This window comes from Pipra filicauda, unplaced genomic scaffold (genome assembly GCF_003945595.2).
Source record: "Pipra filicauda isolate LSUMZ 115617 unplaced genomic scaffold, ASM394559v2 scaffold179_size1759329_pilon, whole genome shotgun sequence".
Classification (NCBI taxonomy): Eukaryota; Metazoa; Chordata; class Aves; order Passeriformes; family Pipridae; genus Pipra; species Pipra filicauda.
In genome coordinates, this window is record NW_024104286.1 from 1447699 (window position 1) to 1471186 (window position 23488).

Genomic DNA, 23488 nt, shown 5'->3' on the forward strand with positions numbered 1-23488 from the left:
CACACTCAGTATTCATTGCTCTGAACCAACACGGGCCCACAAAGTCAACTTTTGCAGAATTCAGCCCATCATTGCCATAAAGCAAATAAACAAAACCAAATGCCATTTCTACATCTCCTGGAAGCTGTAACTCTTCACAGCATCTCCCAAGCTCTGACCATTACAGTCCAAGTCTTCAAATGTTGCTTATAGCCAGGTGTTATTATGCTCTGCAGCAGAATTGGCCTCCTTGCCTTGTGGAGGTGATGCTCAACCCCACCACTGACTCCCTTCACTCTCATGCCTCCACTCTGAAGCCTAAAGACAGAGCAAGCATTTGGGCACAGCAAGAGACTCTGCAGAGCTGATCAGCAACAGCCTCCTAGGCTGCAGAGTGGAAACTTAGAAATCCTCAGGATTTTTTAGGAAATAACTTAACCCACTTCTGCATTTTATTTTAATCACCATCTGTGAAATACTGAGAAATACCAAAAAGGAAGGCACAAAGAAGAGGGGAAAAAAAAGAAAATAAAATTGGTTAATCCACACAGTGGAAAGATGAAGGAGAAGCAGAACAGTATGGTGTGCTGAAGAAGACAGGCTCCCACACACCATGCACTTGCCATGCCAGCAGCATGGAGACATCAGTCCAGTCCCCTCCAGTGCACAGCACCTGCAGTTTGGAGTTACAGTGGCACAGCACAGCTCTCTGCCAAATCAACTTCCAAACCTAAGACACCCTTGAGGTGATAAAGAACACAGTTTATTTGGGATGCTCCAAATCAGGTCCTGAACTGCTATCTGAAAACTTAAGATGAATGTCTCTTAGATTTTACTTATCCAATTATAATCCAACATTAGAGATCCCCAAAACTGGAGGAAAAAAAAAAGAAAAAAAAGAAGAAACAAATCAATAGCACTAATGTCCTACAAGAGCTAGAGACAAGGAGGATGTGCTTAGCACATCTGCCATGCTTTTCTCTGTTTGAATCAGAGCCTTTAACATTCATTTTGTGTATTAAATTAGGTTTGCAAGAATCCATCTGAGCAATCACTGAGAGATTACACAAACCTGTCCAACATACACACGTCATGCTGCCAGACTTAGCTTCACTTTTTCTGCCACCTGCAGTACAAACTGTGCACTCCCGCGGACAAGCACCTGTCCCTCCCCTAAATTAGGGCTTCACAGTCACATCACAACTTCTAATGCTGATTTCCAAAAATCAGACTGCACTCAGCAAAAGCCTTACTCCAGAACAGCACTACTCATAGCCTGCTGCTGTCCTGTAAGGGGATACCTCAAAAACCTCTGGTGTCCCTGACTAAATATTATCTGCCCTTCTGCTGTCCCAGGGCTCCACCAGCCAAACACCCTTATGGATCACTGATTACAGTTAGGTGTAATCACCCTTGCACAGTCACTGCTGACAACACAGCACATATTCACAAACTCTACTACTGCCAGGGACTGCCTGCACGGTAAGGTTTTCTTCCACTCATTTAAGTTCCTATAAAGTCAAATAGTTGCATTACTATCCATGGAACAAAGTGTGAAATACTTTTATTTCAGTGCTTCCAATATCTGCCTTTTTTTTTCCTGAGAGGGAAGCAAGGATATAAGGCTGGATATCCTTCCTCACTAGCAAGGATATAGGGCTGGATGTCACTAGACAGAATCCAGAAAACCATTTTCCTCACTGAAATACAGTGGTTTTGAAATACAAAAAAACCAAGAGAAAACAAGTAAAAAAAAAAAAGTGTACAAATAACTTGCTACCATATTCCCTTATTTAACTGGAATACAACATGTATCTTCATCTTTCAAACATCATGAAGAATAGTATTTGCACATCAAGCCTCAAAGGGTTTTGAGTGAATCATCCTTATCAAAGAGGAGACCTCTACAAGGTTATATTTAAGACTCACAGGGAATTTCTAGGACTTTTGGGAAACCTGATCCAGCATTCTTCATTACCACTGACAGCTGCCAATTTCAGAACTTAATACATTGCATCAGCTTCCAGTTCTTCATACAGATTTCTGATGACCTCGAAGTCTACTTTGCTTTTCCTATTCTCAGTCCCTGATTAAGCAACGCACCCTTTCAATCCTTATAACCGAAGCTTTACTTTTTTAATCCTGGTATCCAACTCCTCATTAAAAAGAATGCTGTTATCTCTTGTCTTTGCTATTGTCCTGCGCACTGTTTTTACTGTAGTTATAAAGCTAATTTTTCTAAAAGGAAGTGTAACTTTTTCTGTGCTGTCTCCAAGAAACTATGCACATTGTACATAAAGGTGTATAAAAAACCCCTAGGTCCCTGGGGCCATTGCCACCCTAATTCTCCTGCTATTTTATTATTTACTAATCTATGTTTCCGGAAATACCAAATTTGATTCTAGAGCAAACCTCACACATAGGTTTTTTTGGGGAAAAGAAACACAAATCTTCCCATAGTGATGCTACCGGGTATCACTTTACCTCTGCCAACTGGAAGAGTGCCGACTTCCCACAGTGCTTTACTGGCTCAGGACTTGGCAACTGGGAAGTATTTGATGAGATCTAGGTTACAAATGAACAGAAGAGAAAATATTTCAGTGGCACACAGGAAAGACAGTAAGGAAGGGAGAAAAAGAATGAAAAATTAAGGGGTTAGTTAAATCAGTCACTTTTACATCCTTCTGGCAAAAGGTCCTACTTCAGATAGACAATCCCATCCAAGAAACACTCAACAGGTATTTAGAAGACAGTGCAATACAAGCAAAACCAGCATTTCTTCCTTAGATTAGGCTAATGGATACTCAATCTATGTTTGTACTGTCCACAGCTAATATTCTATCTGCTGTGAGTTTTATGTGTGTTTTATGTGACTAAGTGAACAAGATATACCTGCCACTTGAAAACATGAACTGTGGTGGTCAAGGTTAAATGAAATTCTCCTGGAAGGTCTGGGCAGTATTTCCCATCTAGTCAGACATAGAAGAGGACCATCTGTCCTCACAGGTACTGCTTGTTTCACTTTCTTTAGTTAGAAAAAGGAAATAAGACCTTATGTCTGGAGATCAAATCTAGCCTTCCAAATAGCTGTTGGTGTACCACCACCAGCCTTGAGTAAATAACTACTGCCACACTTCAGGCAATTGCTTTTACAGCCAGATTTCTTCAGACATGCTTCCAAGTGCAGCACTGTAAGTTCACCAATGCAAGAATTAATAATTATTTATCAGATTTGACCTTTTTTGGCATGGCCTTACATGGTAGTATTTGACCTGGAAGCCTTGAAAAGCCTCGGGGCGAGATCTCCAGTGTGTCCATGGGATCTGCCTCATCACAAAAATCACACTCAGCATCATGACTGGGAAAATAGTGACAGGACAAGGGGTAATGGTTTTGAACTGAAACAGGACAGTTGATGTTAGGAAGAAATTCTTTTCTCAGAGGGTGGTGAGGCATTGGAACAGGTTGTCCTGAGAGGCTGTGGATGCCCCATCCCTGTAAGTATTCAGGGCCAGGTTGGATGGGGCCCTGAGCAACGTGGTCTAGTGGAAGGTGTCCCTACCCATGGCAAGGGGTGGAATGAGATGGGCTTTAAGGACCCTTCCAACACGAACAATTCTATGGTCCTATGATCTTTCAGATGCAAAAATTATCACCTTTGACTTTCTCCTTATATTTATTTCTTTCTTTTGAACTAGATTATTTGAAGAATTTACCTTTCAATTGTCAAAGAGATTTATTACACTCCCCACTCATCCCCCTCCACAAAATCCAGGACATTCATTTCACTTCAAGCTATTTAAAATACAGTGAATAATACCCAAATGTGCACTAATAATAATTTTTAATATTAAACTAAAATAATTCAACATTCTAGTTTTCCTTTGAGACTGTTCAGTGAACCTGCTCAGGTCTCCACTGAACTAAGTGATCTTGTACACTGCACTTTGCAGGAAGAAGGTCTCAACTTTTTAATCTTTCTACCATAATAAATTCTCACATCTTAATGATTTTTTTCAGCACAATATGAATGGCAGAAAAGGGACAGAATAACACCCACACACTGAAGTATAGCCTGAGAACATACAGGCATATCTTGCCTCCTGATGCACAAACTGAGGACAGAGCAAGCAAATTTATCAAGACAACAGGTGCTCCTAACAAAATGTGAGATCCTTGTAGTACTAATAGAGAGTAAGCCAAAAATTCACTTCAGTGCAAAAAAAATAAACAAAAATTTCAGAGTTAAGAAAACAAACTGCAAGTGACATAACTGTGTAAGTCATTCTGCTGAAGTTGCTGGCCAAACGTCAGAAGGAAGAGGATGGCTGATCAATCAGCTCTCAGTGAGATTACAGATCCCACTCCCTGTTTTAACAACATCTTCCAGCTTTAATTAGAATAATCAGAACCTGCAGTACTACAACCACAAATAGCCCCTTGTTATGTAGAGATTTAAGTTGGGGGATCATTAGAATCAAGTTACTATCTTTTATTACAATGCAGGTATAATTTTAGCTACTATATTATATTTCACCTTGCATAAGAAACATGTGCCATGGCACCACAATTTTATTTCCCTCCTAGAATAGGCACTGCACTTCAATACAAACATTTAACAATTTCAGCATATGGGCAAACAGCAAATACATTCATTTTTATCTGGGAAGATTACAGCTTTCCCTATGGGAAAACTGGAAGAGAAGACACGGTTTAATTCTTACACTCACCATTTCAAGGCATTTTGACCAAAAGTTTTGGATTAAAATCTTCTGTTTAGCACAGAAATAAACAGAAGAAACTGCCTGCAAGCCTTCTCAAAGGGAGTATGTGAGAATGCAGAAGGGACAAAATCATCCCCAAGCATGCATTTTTTCTTAAATGATAAATAAGCTGCTGGACTAGCAAAAACAAATCCACCTTGTTGCATATTGCATGTGATTATTTTTTTTTTATTAAATCACCTAGAGAAAAACTTAAGAAAAGCTGCTGAAAGCAAAGAGTTTTGGGGGTTTGGATTCATTTTGTTTTTAAGATGGCTGAACTAGTAATTTTTCTGCTTCCACTCCTGGAAGCCTTTTCTTTGTTTAATAACAGATGAGAGTTTAGCTAAGTAAATCCAAGAGGTACTCTTGTTTCCTCTCAATGAAGCAATCGTCACCATCTGTTCACGTTTGCCAAACACATACAATAAGACCAAGAGAGCAAGGGGTCCCATCTGCTCTGCTTCCCTCACATGGCAAGGAGGATGACAGCGACCAGCCCATGTGAGCAGACAGCTTGCAAACAGCCACCATGCTAAGGAACACAGCTCACTGCTCAGCAATCACTGGCCTATATAATGGCTTTCCATAAAGGTACAAATGAGAAGGACAAGAGTAGGGCCAAGTATTTGCAAGATCAGAGCAGCATGAGAAAGCTGGAAATGTTAACTTGGCAACGCTCCAAACTTCAAAAAAACTCTTACGAGGATGTCGCATCACCTTTAAAGACCTCCAAGGCACTTGCCTGCACACCCGCAAGACCCAACAAAGTCTTGCTCCCAGGATTTTCATCATCTGTAGAGGCAAGTCACTGGGTAGGCCTCATTAACCATATCCTCAACAGCTTTAACTGACAACTATAGCACTTGGGACAGACAACCAGATGAAAGACTAAGGCTGTAAAGACAAAAAGAATCCCACCTACTCTACATAAATCGAGTTGTTTCTGAGTGACAGGGGACTTGTACTCTGGGGGTAAAGGTGTCCATTTTAAATGACAAATCTACTCAATGGGATCACTGTCTTCACAAAGAGGCACTCTTACTCACCCATCTGCAAAGGCGGTGAAGAGAAAGGGAACATACGAAGAACACCCAGCCAGAACCAAAACTGAGCTGGGATGGCTGCCAGAAGTCTCCAGGCACATCAGACCACAGCACACTTCACATTTCTTCACAGGTCTACTTGGCTACTGGTTAAATAACTACTTTCTCTCCCTCTGTTTTTCTTTTGTAGCACTGTACATTGCTGACAGCAGCCCACTGCAAATTGCTTGCCATAATTTAGCTTACTAAATGCAGTAATGCATTCATATAGACAGGACCCAGCAGGAAATGGAACAGTAAGGAACAGGGACTCTTGCCAAACTTGACAAAGACAGCCTGTGCAAATGAAAGTCCTTATATTTGATCAAGTACAAGCAGCTTTAATAGTGGGGGAGAAAGCTTAAAGAGGTTCTGTAATATGCTCAGTACCTTCCCCTGGAACAACCTAAATGAAATCAGGCTGCAAGCTTAGAAAAATGCCATTTCTCAACTGCTACAGATAAAACATCATGTTCATCACTGCCATTAAGGTTTTACGGGAGGAATAACCATGGCCAACAATGTGGGCTTTTTCTGTTCTCTTTTCTTTTTCAGATTTCTGTCCCTTATTTCTAGCCACAGAACAAACCAAACCCCTCCAAACACATTTAAACACTTTTACAAGAAAAAGAGATTAACTCTGACTCTAAAACCGTCCTCAGCAAAGTCTAATAAACTTTCTAAGCACCTCTTCCTCCTAACATTTTATGATTCATATATGCACTCCAATGTGCAAAATGAGCTGGCTCAGCGTAGTGGCATGTAACTCAAAGCACTGCCACATCCATATGACAATTTTCAGGTTTGTTATTTTGTTGTTTGTTCAGTCAGAGATTTAAGGTTCTGTGAAATTCTGAAAGTATGGCTAAGCACGTCGCTTAGCCATACTTAGCTAACCACTACAGATGTTTTACATGACAATTTAAGAATGTTGTACTAAATGCAATACATACCCTGTTCAACTCTGCAGATATCCAAAATTGGTGTTTAATTAAAATGTAAGATGGCTAGTATTTTTAAAACTAAGTCAGCAGATTCATTTGTGTAATATTTTGCAATAAAATTCACAAGAAATGTTCTCCAGCATACATCTTTTAACTTGGTTTAAAAGGCTGGCTTCAGCACATATCTTTACCCTGCTCAATTTCACTAATAATTTTCTCAAAAGATTCCAAATTGACTTGTAACTTTCAAAAAAAAAGGTGATACATATGAAAACACCTTCATGATTAGAGATATTAACTCTATTGTATCTTTTGCTGTGGTGTTTGTAGTCAGGTATTTTATGGCACCCGAATCAGTAAATTGTTTCTTCTTCATTGGGCCTCCTAAGAAAAACACCAAGGCTCATTCTAGCTAAGCTAAAAACACACAGTGCACATTAGCTTAATATTTCACTGAAAGAAGCGTGTTGTATGTAGTCAAACCTCTGTAAATACACAGAATAACAAACAGGGTATCTTTTAATCCCATTATGCTCCTCTGCAATAGCGTCAGCTCCAATCCCAAACTTTTCAGAGACACACTGAATATACCTGTACCATAACTGATTCTGCAAGAAGTACCAGACTCCCCCAAATGGGCAAGAAGAGTATATGTGTGGAAACTCAATTCACAGAGAAACATTCAATATACGGGCAAAGAAATTCTTAAAAGCAATGTTTAATGAACTCCAAATCTTCAATATGTGGAGGAAGGTGGATAGGTTATATACTTTTGGGTAATTTATAGGTTTGATAAGTCACCACCTAATGATGGTGTTAAATATCCTTGTAGCTGTTGTGATAAGTTTCCTTTGACCCGCAAGGATTCTTCAAATCATCCTGCCTCTAGGGCAGTTGCTATTTTGCACTGTTGCAGCCTCTTCCACAGGCAGTGCTTAGTGTAATTTCAGAATGCCTTTTAATTATTGTTTTCCTAGATGTAAATTAAAAGGCCATTTGGAAAACATGTCTGCAGTGATCCTTTGGTATGGAAAGCTAAGTAATGTTCACAAGCCCAGTAACTCTCATATATGCTCCAGCTGGTACAACTGGCCAACATCTTGTCCATTCTGCCCAGGATTTTCTTAACACAATGGTGAAGAAGACAAACATCTACTGATGAGAATCCCTTGTAAGACAGGGTGCTTAGCCATTCAGTGACAACTCTTACCAGTTCCTTGCTTCCTCCCATCCTCCCCCACCGTATTCAGCCATTATACCTCAGCAAACTGAAACAATGTGGACTCCTCCGTTTGTTTTACTGTCCCCGGGACTCCAGGTTGTGATGTGTTTGAAGAGATCTGTCAGGAAAACAATTATGCTTGCATTACCTAACTCCTCAGTTTCAGTATCAAACTTCAACATATTAAATTTCTGATCCATCACACACGAAGACTCCTGGTATCCAAGAGCAAGCAAACGACCCCCCAGCACACCCATACAACAATCTGCTTTCCAGGAGGCAGGTAAATAGGTGATCTGTGAAATGGTAATCTTAAATTATTTTTCAGAAGGAAAGCCTTTCCTAGGATCAACAAAACAGGCTTTTTTGAAAGGCTTTTATTTGCTGGCGGATATGTCAAAGGAGGGTTAGCAACAAAAACTTAACACTATATTGTATTTCACAGTTCAGTGAAAGACTTGAGACTGCAGAATAGTGGTGATGACAGAGCACAGATTGCTACTTTGCACAGAAGGTAAGTGTGGACAAGGACACAATGTGTGCAGGTATTTTGAGATACCAGATCTATCCCAGACACTAAGGTAACTGCATTTCATGCTGCTTAACTTGTGCCAATTAGTTTTATTGCCAATGACACCTCTGATTAATGTTAGGCCTTGGCACAAGTACTAATTATTTTGCCATTGACACACACACCTGCAATGCACTTGTTAGGTGCACCCTCACTACAGGCTGTTTAACATCCTAGAAAAGTAAGACCAGGTAATATGCATTGCTAATTCCTGATCATCAGTAAGGTACTTCTAAATCACAAGAGCTTGTTTCCTGGCACCCAATGAAATTTTTCTTCAATGGGTAAAGAAAAGGGCTTGTGACCACTGGCTTGCAAGAGCTTATCTGGCAGCACACAACACAATTCCTGCCTACTACCACATGGATCTGACACTTCCCTGCTTCAGCACTGTAAAATGAACTGAAACAATTAGGCGAGCTGGTATTTGTCTTATTTGTCTTACTCTTTAAAAGATTCAGCAGTGAAATTCAAGAAACAGACCATTATCAAGATGTACTATACAAGGTATGACATTGTTCTACTGACAGTGTAAGTGTACAAAAGCATCTCAGAAACACTGGAAGATGGATGTTGAGTCATTACCATAGAAGTGTCATAAGTGACACTGGAATTAGCCAATTCTAAGAAGCTTCTAAGTATTGTTTTTTATTGCTGGCACACCAGGCCTTTCCTCTTCTTAACAAGAAAAGCCAGCAGGCTCTTTAAGAGCCTAATTACAGGTTATTTACTTAACTCTGGCCATTACCTTTAATCAGTAATAAAGGATCAGTGCTCCAATTTATTTCTAATAAATTTTGAAAGCCTCAGATCTTAAATTGGAACTCAAGTTCTTGTGCGTTAATGTTAAAACAAACAAACAAAATTATCATGTTTTCTGTGTGTTAGGATTGCAATGTATCTGGTCCATAAATGATGGCATTTAGGGAGGAGTATGAAGGAGCACATATCAATGAATATTAAAGATAAGGGAGTCAGATTCACAGCTGGTGTGGATACAGATAATAAAAAGAAGCCCCGGCCATGACAAAATTTCTTTCCGTATGCAGTTAAACACCACCCAGTGTCCTGTACAATCACTATTTATGCAGGTAAATATTTCTATGTCATTTGATTATGACTATTTCAAAAGTTGGAACGATACAAACAAGTGATGCTTGCAGATGGCCAGGATTCCTCGCAACCTTATTTTTGTTGTGTTTATACCAATGAAACCCACTAACACTCGGCTGAAGCAGTGTACACTTTAAAGAAAAAAAACCACCACCACACCGCAGTTGCACTTCTAGCAGTAAGTGGAATAGGTTGACAAAAACATTATACATTGCAAAGTTAAAGCATAGAGCTATTGGTGGTTACAGAATAGAAGAAAATTTTGGAAATTCCAGAACTACAGAAGCTGATGACTAAAGCCACCACAGTAGATCAGAAACATAATGTAACATCCAAATACACATCTTAAAACTTTAGTTAATAAGGTTCTAGTTTAAAACTAAGGGCAGGAATGACATATCTCTAAATTAGAGCTTAGCCCACAGCTCCATCATTGCACTAGGGTTTCCACTACGCTCCTAAACACACTCTCCGCACTCAAGTCTGGCCTACCTATCTATGATAGGTCTGACCTACCTATAAATGATTCAATAGCATAAATCCAAAAAGAAGAAACAAATAAAAGCACAAATTTTATTTAAAGAATTTTGATTTTTCTTTCAGCTGAACATCAGATGCTTCCTAAAAGGAAACACTTGGGAAGAAAACCCTTTTTAAAGAAACTCACCTCTGCAAACTGAAACAATGATGACTTCTGACAGGCTTCTGTAGAATTAGTTGCATCAGACTGGCAGGTACTGGAGGAAACCTGAAACAAGGGGTGTGCCGAGTAAGACCTCAACAGTGTTTCTTTCAAGCTAAGAACAACAGTGAGCAAAATAAAATAGAGCATTTAAGAGAAAATGGACAAGCTAATGTTTCACAGTCCTGGAAAGATTAAATCATATTTATAGATGAGAATATAGTTTAGCACTCATTTTAATGCATTTGAAAATCATCTAAGAAGAAAGACTACAAAAAATACCAGTTTTTTTCTTTTATAATTCTGAACTTGTCAGAATAGTTTTATTGAACAGAATACTAAACGGATTATATTGGGCTACACACTCAACTATCTTGTACTGGTGATGCTATCAACACTGCTATATCTGTAGTTGGTGCTATCATTCTGAATAAGAAGATTATCTAGAAGGTAAAAAATGTTTTGAAGACACTCAGAGTTGCTAAGTGATGGAAATACTTATTAGAAAAATAATTCCAAATCTTGACAGCATGAAAGTAAGTAGATAAGGGGAGCCCAAGCCTAAAATTGCTAAAATAATGTACCTAAACGTCCATTTTAGGGGTGCTTTTGAGAAGCAGTGCAAGAAAGAGTCAAAACACTTGAAATCAAAATACCAAAAACTGACTGTTCAAAACCAAAAGCCTTATTTGAATTAACACTGAGCTTAGCCATACTATTCTTATTAGCTAGAAATGTTTTAATCAAGCCTCATTCTGTAAAGGATCTCTATCAAATATGATATATTCATTAAGTATCACATTTGAGTGTGAAAGATGTACATATGTAACTCCTAGGAGCATAAAGTACCTTTAATATAAAACAAAGTGTGTAACATGGCTTTTAAGAAACAGAAGAAAAGGAAGGAGGCTTTGTAAGATTTCAGGAAAAGTTACAGAATGGAAATTTTTTTCCCTAACAATTTTTACTTTTTCCACAAAACTTCAGTTTATTTAAAACACTGCAATGCAAATGTGGGAGGTTTTTTCTCTTATTTATTACTGAAACAAGTGTATCAGTAGCTTTTAATGGTGAATGCAAACAAGACATAGCTACCAACTGCACCTTTTGCTGGTAAGCATGTAGCACCACAGAAAATGCAGACCTACATAATGTGCTGTTTGCACTGCTGCTGTTTGTCTGAGATGCTTAAGCACTGCGATAGCACCAGTGGTATTTTGTTTCAGGAATCTCCTACCCACACTCCCTTGAAAACACTAAATCTGAGTGTAGTGACCCACAGGACGAGGGGAACTATACCAACACGACAATTTGCTTGCTTGTTTCTTCCCTGCCACAAAACCAAGCAGCACCAGTGACTCCTATGATCTGTATTTCCATTATATTTATCAAACACTGAGAAGGATGTTTTATCAGTATACTGTGGAGTATACCAGCCCAAAGGGTTACAAAGAATGTATCTTTAATGCCTGTCTTTTGCTTTTTCAATGTTTCACTGATGTAATGTTTGTTACTGATTTTTCTCATGTTTCTGTAGGATCTGTTTAAAATGTCTGTGCCTCAGCAGTGGTCAGGATTGTTTTGGGAAGCATCTTGCTGCTGTTGAGTGACCCATCTCTGCAGGTCTGAGACTCTGCAGTGGTATGAAATATGTAAGGTTGCTGCCTGCATGTCTGAGCACTCATTTGGTTATTTTAGGCCACTTCACTGGTGAAATTCTCCCAGGAATAACCAAATTTGGGGGTGGTTCCCCACGTAACTTCACTTTTCTGCCTTATGTAGCTTAGCTTGCAGTGTCTACTGAAGCAGTTTGTTCATAAGTGGAGCCTTTCCAATGCACCACAAAAAAGGGCACTACTTTGCTTAGGGGAAGCCACGTGAAAACTCCCAGCTCCTAAGGTGGGCACTGCAGGGCCACGCATTCCTGAACTCTGCTCAGCTGCCCATACAGACACTGTGGCTCCACAGCTCCCTCTGCCTATCCAGGGCCATGTCCACCAGAACATGCCAATACATGCCTGAGATGGCACAGCACAAACCAGCTCTGGGTTAGGAGCCATTGACCCACGGACCCCAGGAGCACCGTGCTGGAGTGGAGATGCCCTCCCAAGGGAGGCTATCCCGGCTCAGCCCCTGCAACACCAGGGCTGTAAGACATTCCCTCCCTGGGCAGGGGCAGGGGGAAAACTGCCTCCTCTCGTGCTGGGGATAGGTACAGCTTGTTCACTCTGTGGTACAGGAACCACTTACTGTGGAAGATGTGAAGCCCAGTTTTCTATAGATTTGTGTGTAAAGGACAGATTGCTGGTGCACAGTAACTCAGAGGAGATTTTATAGTTGGAACCACTACACTTTTCCTATCACTTCCTCTTATTCTTTAAAAAAATGCTGTTGCATTTGCTTGACAGAGAACTAATTTGAGCTTGTTTCTTCTACTCTGCTGCTCCACAAACACTCTTGACTTGTGGGAAACTTATTATCTCCAGGACTTCTAACCTTTGCCAGGCTGAACCTGATCAAAGCATTAAAATAATTACCAGAGGGAAAAGATGCACAGATAGTGCCATTTGGTATGTCTCATTTCCTGCCGTAATAAAATGTTCTTAACATCTCATTGCTTCTCCTCTTTCTTCCTCCCAGCTTTCCCTCAAGCTGCACTGAAAGATTTTTCACTTCTGATTTACAGCTTGCGCAGACCTGGCATCACGTGCAAGATAACCTTTTGTTTAAAAAGGAAGGAAACCACAAGAATAACACCTCTGTGGCCTTCCTTTCCCTCCAGGGTACCATAACCTGCTCTAAAATGATCACACCAAACAAAGGCGGAGGACAGACCCTAGGACAGCCCCTGGCTCACCTGCCACTGCCTGATGTGAAGCTTTAATGCTGTCCCGATGTGGGACAGGAGTCTGCTGCTGGGCAGTGGAAAGCCTGGAAACTGGTAGAAGAGACAGGTTTTGGACCACACTATGAATTTTGGGATTTCTGGGCAGTAACCTACAGAGAGGCCACTAGGTGCTGCTGTAAGGCAAGGAAAGGGCCCGACGGACCAGTAAGGGAGATGTGCAGGGAGGCAAATGGGCAAGCAAGGAGCGCTGCTCACCCAGCTTCGGCAGTCCTGCTAATAACCTGCGGTGAGGATCAGGTTCTGCCTGGCACAACAACAGCAGCTGGAGCAGACCCGTCTTTGCTCAAGTGTTCAACAAAATACACTCATACACACACCACAGTCTTGTGACCCAAAACCGAGGCGGAAACTCCCTGCATATCCAAATCCTTTGTCTACTTGCCCTTAAGGTCTGTTGCTTCTCTTGCTTATCTGCTTAGTAACTCCAGCTGCTGCCTGGAAATCAAATTATATGCCAACACCGAATTCTGTTAGTAGAAGAAAAGCTCTCTAGTCTACTGAAAAAAATAACAAAAATAGGAACACACCGAGAGATGGCGACTGAAGCCTCAAAACAATTCCGTAAATATCACTGTTGTGCCTCTTCCCATCCTCCTGCTGGCAGGTCACTTTGTTACCTGGCATCTGGGTTTCTGACGACCCGGAGATTAAACACCCGACTTGAAAAACCCTTATACATCCATTTAGCATAATCCTGACAGAACATCAGCAGGTGCTGAAAAAGTTTACATGGGATTAATAGACAAGTGCAGTGTCCTTCATCTTCTCCCAGGTTCTGAGCAAAACTATGCCAGTGCTGCCCTCCTCTCCACTAACAACTTTTAAGATGACAATGGTATTTAAGGCGTATGTTTCAAGGCCACCCAAGCCTGCATAATCACACATATGCACAGCAGTCACACTGCATTTTGACAGGTAATTTTCTGCTGGCAGACTTCCAGTTTAAGAACCATATATATGCATGTGTATATTAAATGTATACACGGACTTTAATGATAATGAAACCTACGTGATATAATTCAGAGCACTCTTTTAAAAATGACAGTGTCCATCCTTTTATTTTTTTTTAAATAGAAATGCAGGGGTTTAGATGTACAACATGTATTTATATACTTATGTGCAGATAACAACAATACATATATTCTCCATAGTTAACCAACTTCTGAACCTCTGCACTAACCATACCTCAGCAGTCACCTCAGTACACCAAATTCTCTGCCATGTCGATACCAACTCTAAAGCAATACAACTGACCCCTCTCCACTAAAGAGCAAAGCATCTCATCAACTCCATGATGAATTCTTGAGCTTCTTTCTGAGCCTGTCAAACCACGTCCTAGCATGTTCTGCTAACCTCCCAAACGCTGGCTGGAGCGTAAACCCATAAGCACGGAAATCCAACCACAGATTCTCATAAAGGCAGGCAAAGATGAACATCTTACGCCTCCTCTGTCCACATGCCCGACAGTGGGAAGACAGAAGAGCTGTTCAGTTATTCAAGTCTAAATAGGTTTAGCATCATTACTGCATTTCAGAAACATGGGCCTAAGAAATATTTGCTCTGTATCTAATCATCGCTGAAACACAATGGAAAGTAAAATGGAAGACACATCAGGGCTGCCACACAAAAGAAACTGAGAAAGTTTCCCAGCACATGGAAACACAGCTGGAGACTTAATTCCCACTAACACGTGGGTAGGAGGACTGAACTTCGTTCATTTGGGTCCCTTTGAGAATACCAATCACCCAGATTGTTCTGGAGGATGTATTTTACAAAGTGGACCCTCAAAAAGGATTGGAGATGTGCAGTTTCCTGGGAAAGTGCTCTGTGGCTTACCTGCTTCTCAGAGAGGGTAGTACAATTAAAAGAGTATAATTGATTAGTATGGGCTAATTTATAGCCCACTGTGATTCTAAGCACAGCCAACAAGTCCCTCAACTAGTTTTGTTCAGGGCTGTATTTATGACAATAATTTTGCTCCCCACTTTTGGGGAAAGCAGATTACACAGCTTGCTTCTTTGATGTGGAGAGCCAGGTTTCAAAAGAAGACTACAGGCCCAGAAGAGCAGAGCAGAGTATAGCTTACACATAAAGTGAATATTACATCACAAGTCATATTGCACACTCCTATCAGAAAAAATGAGGTTTATGTAGGCACACGGGAAACATGTCTTTCGCTCAAAAAAAAAAAAAGTCCTGATTAAAAAAATATCCAAGTACTGAAACAATTGCATGGCATTCTCTCTAAATTTGTCTCTAAATCTACATGTAGATTTTATTCCTTCACTGCCACCTGAAATCATATTACTTGAGGTTATTATATAAAATGAAGAAAACTCAACTCACGAAGACCTTTCTTAATGGAACTTAGTATCTGTGACTACAATATACCTTCCCTTACATTGAAACATAACAGCATAGTAAAAACAGTTTTTATGCTCCAAACTGAGAGATTACAAGTTTGAAAAGTACAGGACAGAATCATTTTAGAACAAGGTAATACATTTCTTTTCACTTCTTTGCCAACTTGACACTAGTGTTTCTGCAGCACGGAAGGCCAGCAGCCACACCTGCACAAAAACCTCCACGGCTCAAACTGGTGTGCAAAGCACTGAGGAGTCTTGGTGGTAGAGGAACAACCCATCTCAAACACACTACACATTTTCCATTTGGGGGTATCACGTGTAGATTAAGTTAATTATTGCTTTTCCTCCCAATAACAACAACAACAACAAAGAAACTTTCCTCACTTCCACTGCTCTTTTCAGGCTAGAGATTCATGGCAGTGATTACCTATTTTACCCAACATACAAGCTGCTTTTTGAACAATTTCCAAAGCTGGCCTCAAAAATACATCATATTAATAATCAATATAAAGAAAGACCAGAGGTCTCTGCGCTACTGGAGATATGCAGGCACACTTATTTACTAGACCCCTTTGCAAAAACATAAAAAAAGTTTATGATGGCAACTGAACTACAAACTTCTTTTTAGATATAAAGACTTAGTGAATAGGAGTAGACTGCAACACTTTGTTTACCTCCTAGCACTTGTATGGTTTCAGAATGCCTATACAATGACATTGACTGTATGGAAGTTATTAGGTACTTATTTTGTTGTTAGTGCCAAGGTTACAGTTGTGTGAGGCATTACAAAAGCATATAAAATCCTTGCCTACAAAAGCTTGCAAACCACCTGTTTGTTAACACAGTCACAGTATTTCAAGCCTTCTACCTCTGGCAATATTCTTTCATAGGGTAGACTTGACTGGTGTGATCAAATATTCAGTCAGCAGAGTTAATACAGAACTGATACAAAAACTGGACTCAACTTCTACATTCACAGTTGGGATACAAGATTCACACTTCAGTCCCACCTGAGGTTACCTGAGATGTGTCCTAAATTTCATTCCCCACTGTCAAATATTCCTGTTATGAGGCCTCTTTAAACTGAGGTCTCGTGGTAAGGGAGAGAAGAAAGTTCCTTACCTCTTGTGCAGTAAGTGCATGTTCCCCTGCTAGAAGCAGCATACTTAGGCCTCCCATTTGTGTAGGATCTGTTAAAAGAGAAAAACCAAGTCTTAAGTTGATTCATTTGCTTGTTTAAAAAACCTACCACTTGCAGCATTAAACCCCCAGAAGACTACTTGTCACAGACACTCTAAGCAAGCTGCCATAAAAGGCAGTTCAAGAGAATCACAAATAACCATTTCTGTACCCTCTGGGAAGGCTTTCAAAGCTGTTTGAAGGATTTAATTGGATTTGTGTGCTTAACACCCCATTGCGTGGATTTACAATTTTACTGCCAAAGGTTTTATGTACTACGGAGATGAATATCTTTAAAACAGCAACTGTAATGATCTCATACATAAATATACACAAAGATGCACATGTTTATAACTCAGTGAATGCTCCTACCAAGGGATTGGTTCCTTCTTTAGCCACCGAACAAATTAAAAGATGGAACAAAACAACATGATCAAGCTCAGAAGCAAAATTTCTATTTTCATTTGTCTTTAATTTAGAGCTGCATTTAGTGGTGAAAAGTGCCAGCCTGACAGCTCTGAAGCATGAAGTGCTTGATCCTCTGTGCCAGAACAGCACAGGCACTGGCCAGGAAAGCTGCCTGCCTACTTGTTGCCCTGCCAATACAATATATAATTGAGGTAAGTAAAATGGAGATATAAATGTTCTTTCTTCAAGTATTTGATAATGACAGCTCCTCGCCTCCAGCCTTCCTGCACTTCAGGAGCTCAGAAAATGACAACAAGTGAAAGCAATAAACACTGGCACTGCATTAGCCATGGAGTGGCTTTTCCACTCAGAACAGTGGTTGCTCTTCATCACTATGAAGACTATCTGTCTGATTTTCAGGGAATGCCTTGGAAGAAATGTCAGGGCCTGATTTAACAGTGTCATGTAGAGAGAGGGAGACAGACTGTGGCCCAGGTTTCACTAAGCATGTTTTCCAATATCCTTTTACTAAACTATACAAAAACTCTCTCTACAACAATAAATTACATGTAGCTGGGGCCATTCCCTGGAATGGAGGCCAAATGGCACACTTACCTTTGTCCACTTAGTTCCATTTTGGTATGCAAAATTTGGATGCAAAATAGCTGCAACTAAAATGCCCGCTGGGAAATCCCCTGGCCCCTTCTCACTCAGGAGTGAGGCCAAGGAATTCGTTGATCTTTTCAGCTGACATGGGTCAAACTGCTACCTGTAAACCCCCAAACAATCTAGTGCTACAGATGATCAAGGTTCAGTTCATGGGAATACTCATTGGTGCTATTTAATTCAATACCACAGATACTGTCAAAAATTCTCTGGCAGATAGCATCTCACACTGACACTCACAAGGTAAGTTTTTTCACATGGTAAGTTCTTTCAATAATCTCTTAGAAGGGTATTAAATAGAAGCAGATGAAAACAATGTGAATAAACGAGGCTCATTCACTATCTCAAGGAGGAGAAGAGTGGCTTATCATTATCTTTAAAATGCATCCTAAATAGCATCTGGCTTCATACCCAATATTCAACTAGAATTATTTTTTTCCTTCACCATAATAAACAGGTAGAAGGCATGTGGGATTTTTCATATTTTTAAGGAGTTTTTATTTTTAAATAAAAATGGAAAAAAAAGATTAAGCTTCTATGAAGACACAAGAAATTATTGAAAGTGTAGAATCTAGTAACAAGAAGTGGTTGAAGAAACGGAGATAAAAACTGGGAAAGGCCAGCAAGTACCTAAGTAGAATTTTTAAGTGAAGTTATCCTGTCAGCACAGCACTTTATGCCAACAGAAACCATTCAGTCCTTCAAACCAGAAGACATCAGGGCAATAAAGAAGTGACAAGTGAACATGTATCTTGAAAAATAATGCCTGAGCAGGCCGTTAATTTGGAGGAAGGAGAGATCAGAAGAGATCTCCAGGCCCATCATAAACTTATAGAGCTGCATATTAAACAGTAAGGGCTTGGCTGGTTGCTTTCTACTTTCTTTATTCCCATTGGAAGGCTTTTGCAGAATCCAAATCTTCTAAGCATTAAGGGCTTTCTTCTAGTTTTGAGCTTAAATATACTCAGGGCAAGGCAGTACATATTTTTTCTGATGCCTGTATCTTTAAGATTAATAACTGTTCTCCTAAATGGCATCTCCCTTTTCGGCATTTACAGGAATCGCCCTACTCTTCTTCCACCTGCCTTCCTAGTCTAAATAACTCAAGATCTCCTGATGTCATCAAGCACATCCATCTCCAATGGTTCCAGCAATCCCTTAGCATTCTCTTATGCCCACACTGTACTGATGACTCCCAGCTGCTCTTTTACGTTTCATTTTAGTTATCCGTGGGTCTTTTTCCCCCTCCTCAGTTTTGGCCAACTGGAGAACACTCAGTTCATGGCTGTAAAATTCTTGCCCCTCTTCTAAATATCTTCTTGGTGGTCTTGGCTTTCTGCCTTTCAAATAAGTAGCTTATCATAAGAGGACAAAGACAGAAGTGTTTTTTTCCTGAAGTAAGCAAATACTTAAACTGTTTATTTAAATATAAAAATTAAGAGGAAGGAAAAAATGACAGCTAAGTGGAAAGTGAAAGTTTAATTTGATGCTTAAACAACTTGAACACTTATGCTGCAGCTGTAGCAGAGGGCTGGTGCTTAGATGTCTGATCGTGATAAAAACAAAAATCCTTCCACTAAGGTTTCAAATTACAAAATAACTTCACCTAAGGGAAGACAAAATGTACATGTGCAAACACTGCCATATGTTTATAGTGCCTTCTCAGCACACCGATGTTTCTCTTCTGGCACTAAGAACTTAGTAGTATGAAGAGTTAATTTCAAGGGGGTATTTTGGAGTAATTTACAGTTAGATGAACAGTACTGAGAAAACAGCACACACATTTGACTTGCAGAATGGGAGGCGATTCGTGACTTTCTCAACAGCTTTTAATACTGATGAAACTTAAAACCACCACACTATTTGGGAATGACATACTTTGTTAGTACTGGGCTGGTTAGAGACTCAGCAGGCTAACTTGTTCATCTTTGCCATTTTTCAGTCAGAGAAAGAAAGAACTGAGGAAGAACTAAGCAGAAAGAAGGCCAGCAGGTACCAGCTCCAGCTAACTTCTACCTGGGTAAAGCATAATTAAGCTTCTTTCCAGAAAAACAAAAACAGTGCTTCTATAGGGATACAGCCTACTCCAGGAAGGGTCTTTTTTCCACCGTTTGCTTCACTAAAAAACATTTTGGCTCAGATAGTTTTCTTCTGATGCAAAAATGTGAAAAGTACTGGGAATCTTGCACATTTTTACAGCAAAGCTGTTGCAAACAACAGTTGTCTTTGCCCTACACCCTACAGCAGATCACAGGTGAGCCGTGTCATGAGGAAAGCATGCTCAACTACAACTTCCAGGCCAGATCATCAAGGACACTGATTTGTTGGTCTGCAGGTCAGAAGCCAAATGCTAGTGCCACACCTCAGCTTCTTGACCTAAAGGTAGGTGAACAAAAGACACTTAAATGTGGGGTGATTATTCCTTTAATGACAAAAAGTAAAGGAGAGGCACAGCCTGTGTGGGACTTGAAAAAAAAAAAAAAAAGAAAGATCTTACTACCTATATATTACATTTCCCAAAATTAAATGCAATATGTAAAAAGACAGGATAAAACAGATTTCCTGGCATGACTCTGGAATCATATAAACTTTGTCCTAAGGAAGTTATCTGCCTTGAAGATACAAGGTAGCCAGTGGCATGTCAAAGGTAAAAGTGTTTCTGAGGTGGTTCAGCTACATTTCAGTTCATCAGCTAGTAAACAACTTGGATTTTAAAAGAGATCGTACTGGATAGAAGAGTTAGAGTTGAATTGAACTATCATGTGAAGTCAAGAAGAGAAGAGCACAATAAATATATTTAGCATGAACTCGTATATAGTTGACAAAGCAGTAATCCATTTGGCATGGCACACTTCTCATGATGTGGATGCTGCTAATATGTCTGTCAGAACCTGTCATTATCTTATGAGCTACTGTTATACTCAAGAAATTGTCAGCCTTCATTGGCGTGAGGACCGGACCAAGATCCCTATGAATTACTATGCTCATTGACTCAGTCTGCAGAAAAAAAATAAAAATAAAGACTATCACATGTAGCACAAAAGGCCCTTCTTCAGAAATGAATGGCTCTATAGATAAAACAGTGGATTAGATTAGTTTCTACTTAATTCTCAATTTCTCTGTCCTTTGCTCTGACAGGTATTGCTTCAAGATCTCTGTACTCAAAAACTCTACGTTAGGATAGCCCAGCAGGAGCTGTAGGGGATGGATGAGAGGTAGGTCAAGACCTATTACCTGTTCTTTGCATTAAGTTAATAAATATTTAAGGAGCATAGAAGTGATTCCTCTAATAGCAAAAGCAGAATGGGATGAAGGGGCTTGTGAATTTTGGAACTGGTCTCCCATATATCAGAACTACATAGCACGAAAAATTTTATTTGATCACATTTCACAGCTCCTTAACAGCCAGAAGGAATTTCATTATGGAAATTTTCATACCACTATACTAAGGTATACATGCCTTTTATCCTTACACTTGTTCCATAAAACCATTTTCCACTCTCCAGCTCAAAAATCTCTCTAAGCAGAAAAGTCCTATCTGCCACACACACGTCATAAACTAGGTAGGATATGACAAAGTTTTTAATTTTATAAATACTGATGTATCTGAAACTTTAAATGAGGAAAAAAAAAAAGGAAAAAAGATGGGAAAAAGAATGGTGGGGGAAAAAATATTTTCTATCTTGACTGTTAGGTTCTTAAGCTGCCAGTATTTAACAATAATGTCTCTGTATTTCAAGGTCATGATTACAACAGTTCTGCTATTTATGGATATCAGTGAGAGATTATCTGGTTTTTACCAGTTCAGGCACTCCACCTACACTTCTTTACATATTTAGTTTTTTTCAAATGTTTAAAAGATTAGAATTTGGCCCTCCAAGATATAAATATAACGGGCAAAAGAGCATATTTCAACAAAATTAAATTATGCTTCTCTGGATTTAAATACAAAAAGGTTAGCCCCACTAGTACACTGATTCACAAGAATGTTAACATCTCCAACTTCAGAGACACCCACATATTATTCCTGCAAGCAGCAAATTACTAAACAGAGTACAACACTCTATGACACATAAACAGAATGCACACAATCAGCGTTTTTCTTTTTGACCAGAGAATGAAAGTCTCTAACAGCAGATACACTGGAATCAAAAATCAATCAAATCTGGACTCCAAATGAGGTATGGATTATGATGTCACATATCTGGACTTGAGTCTTGAAAGTACTCATGTACTACAGAAAATCTTAGGAAGTTGTTACAGAGAGGTTTAACTAGAGTTTTGGCAACTTAATTTGGGACATGAAAGTTATATGCAGTAAAGTACCATGTGTAGTAAAGAAAACTGGTATCACAGTTCCACTTCAATGCTGCATCCTCAAACAAAATGAAGATTCTACAGCTGAGTAATGTGGATGGAAATCTCACCTGCCATCCCAAAGTTAAGCTGCGGCATTTCTTCACTTTTGGTTACTTTCCTTGGGCTCGGTAAGTCTTTTGCAGAATCTGATGCAATGGCCCATAACTTTTTCCTGTTCGTAACACTGGATGTCTGGGTTTTCACAGGTTTGTTGGTTGTGGGGCACCACTTGTACCCTGGGTTTGCTTTCATAAATGCATCCTTGTACTAGAAAAGAAAAGGAAAATTACCAGTCGTGACATTATACTATCCACAAGGCAACAGAGTGCACTGCATGTAAGAGGATTTAATACAGTAAATAATCCTTAAATATCTTGATTTTTTAACAGTTTAATCACATGCTTAGAGTCTGACCACCAACTCAATTTGCTAAGAAGAAATATTAAGATATGTAGAGTCATATAAAAAAAAGTGGGGTTTCTCCTTCTTCTCCTGAGGGTCCATTACCCAGAGCAGGCTGAAGTTCTGATCCTGCACACTGCTCCTCAGTGCTTGCATGCTATGAGAAACAGATATTTGAATTCTTTAGCAGGTACAATCTTTGTTTGCTTTACAGTTTGAATCAAATGAAAACATACATTTAGCAACAAATGCAGCATGATGTGTCTTACCTTGCACCCATTCTTCTCTAATAGTTTTGTATTTTAGAATATTTGAGTATATGCTTTCCCAAACCAGGCACCAAAAATAAATCAGAACCAGTATAATCCCATATTCAGTATCTTGGGATACATCTTCCCAGTGCTTCTTCCAAAATGTGCCATGCTGCATGGCTGCATAAAATAAACTGTGACCATTTAAAACACTCTTTGGCCTTGAGCACCCAGCACACATCTCAGTTGTTTGCTGTGTTCTTGGTATGAGGCAGCAAAACAAAAGAAGCCAGATTACACATGGTGGGTGGGGAAAAAGGCCTGGATCCTACACAGTTTGGGGGGTAGGGGAAAGGACGACGACCTATTTTATTCACAAAATGCAACAGCAACATTTTTCAAGTATCTTGCTGACCAGATTAAAATGAGATTTTTAAATGTTAGCAGCAATAGAAAGACTGCATTTCAGTATTTTAAATGTGTTGCTATGCAAGGTGGAGAACCAGCGAATCAGAGGAACATGCCACACATTCCAGCTGCAGATGTTTGCCTAACAACTGATAGGGGTGTTCAGCACTGGCTGCTGGGGG

General features: G+C 39.7%; 1 protein-coding gene across 2 annotated transcripts in view; it reads right to left on the reverse strand.

The window, feature by feature from the left end:
- BBX (BBX high mobility group box domain containing) overlaps positions 1–22508 on the reverse strand; it is a 54081-nt gene extending 31573 nt beyond the window's left edge. For both annotated transcript variants that reach the window (XM_039379866.1, XM_039379865.1), the window contains exons 1-5: positions 22314–22508; positions 16756–16823; positions 10345–10425; positions 8031–8111; positions 2464–2544 (exon numbers count right to left, since the gene is read on the reverse strand). In XM_039379866.1, the coding sequence (XP_039235800.1) occupies positions 2464–2544; positions 8031–8111; positions 10345–10425; positions 16756–16823; positions 22314–22497 (495 nt within the window). In that variant the 5' untranslated portion in view covers positions 22498–22508. The remainder of the gene's footprint in view (positions 1–2463; positions 2545–8030; positions 8112–10344; positions 10426–16755; positions 16824–22313) is intronic.
- Positions 22509–23488: the final 980 nt, after the last annotated feature.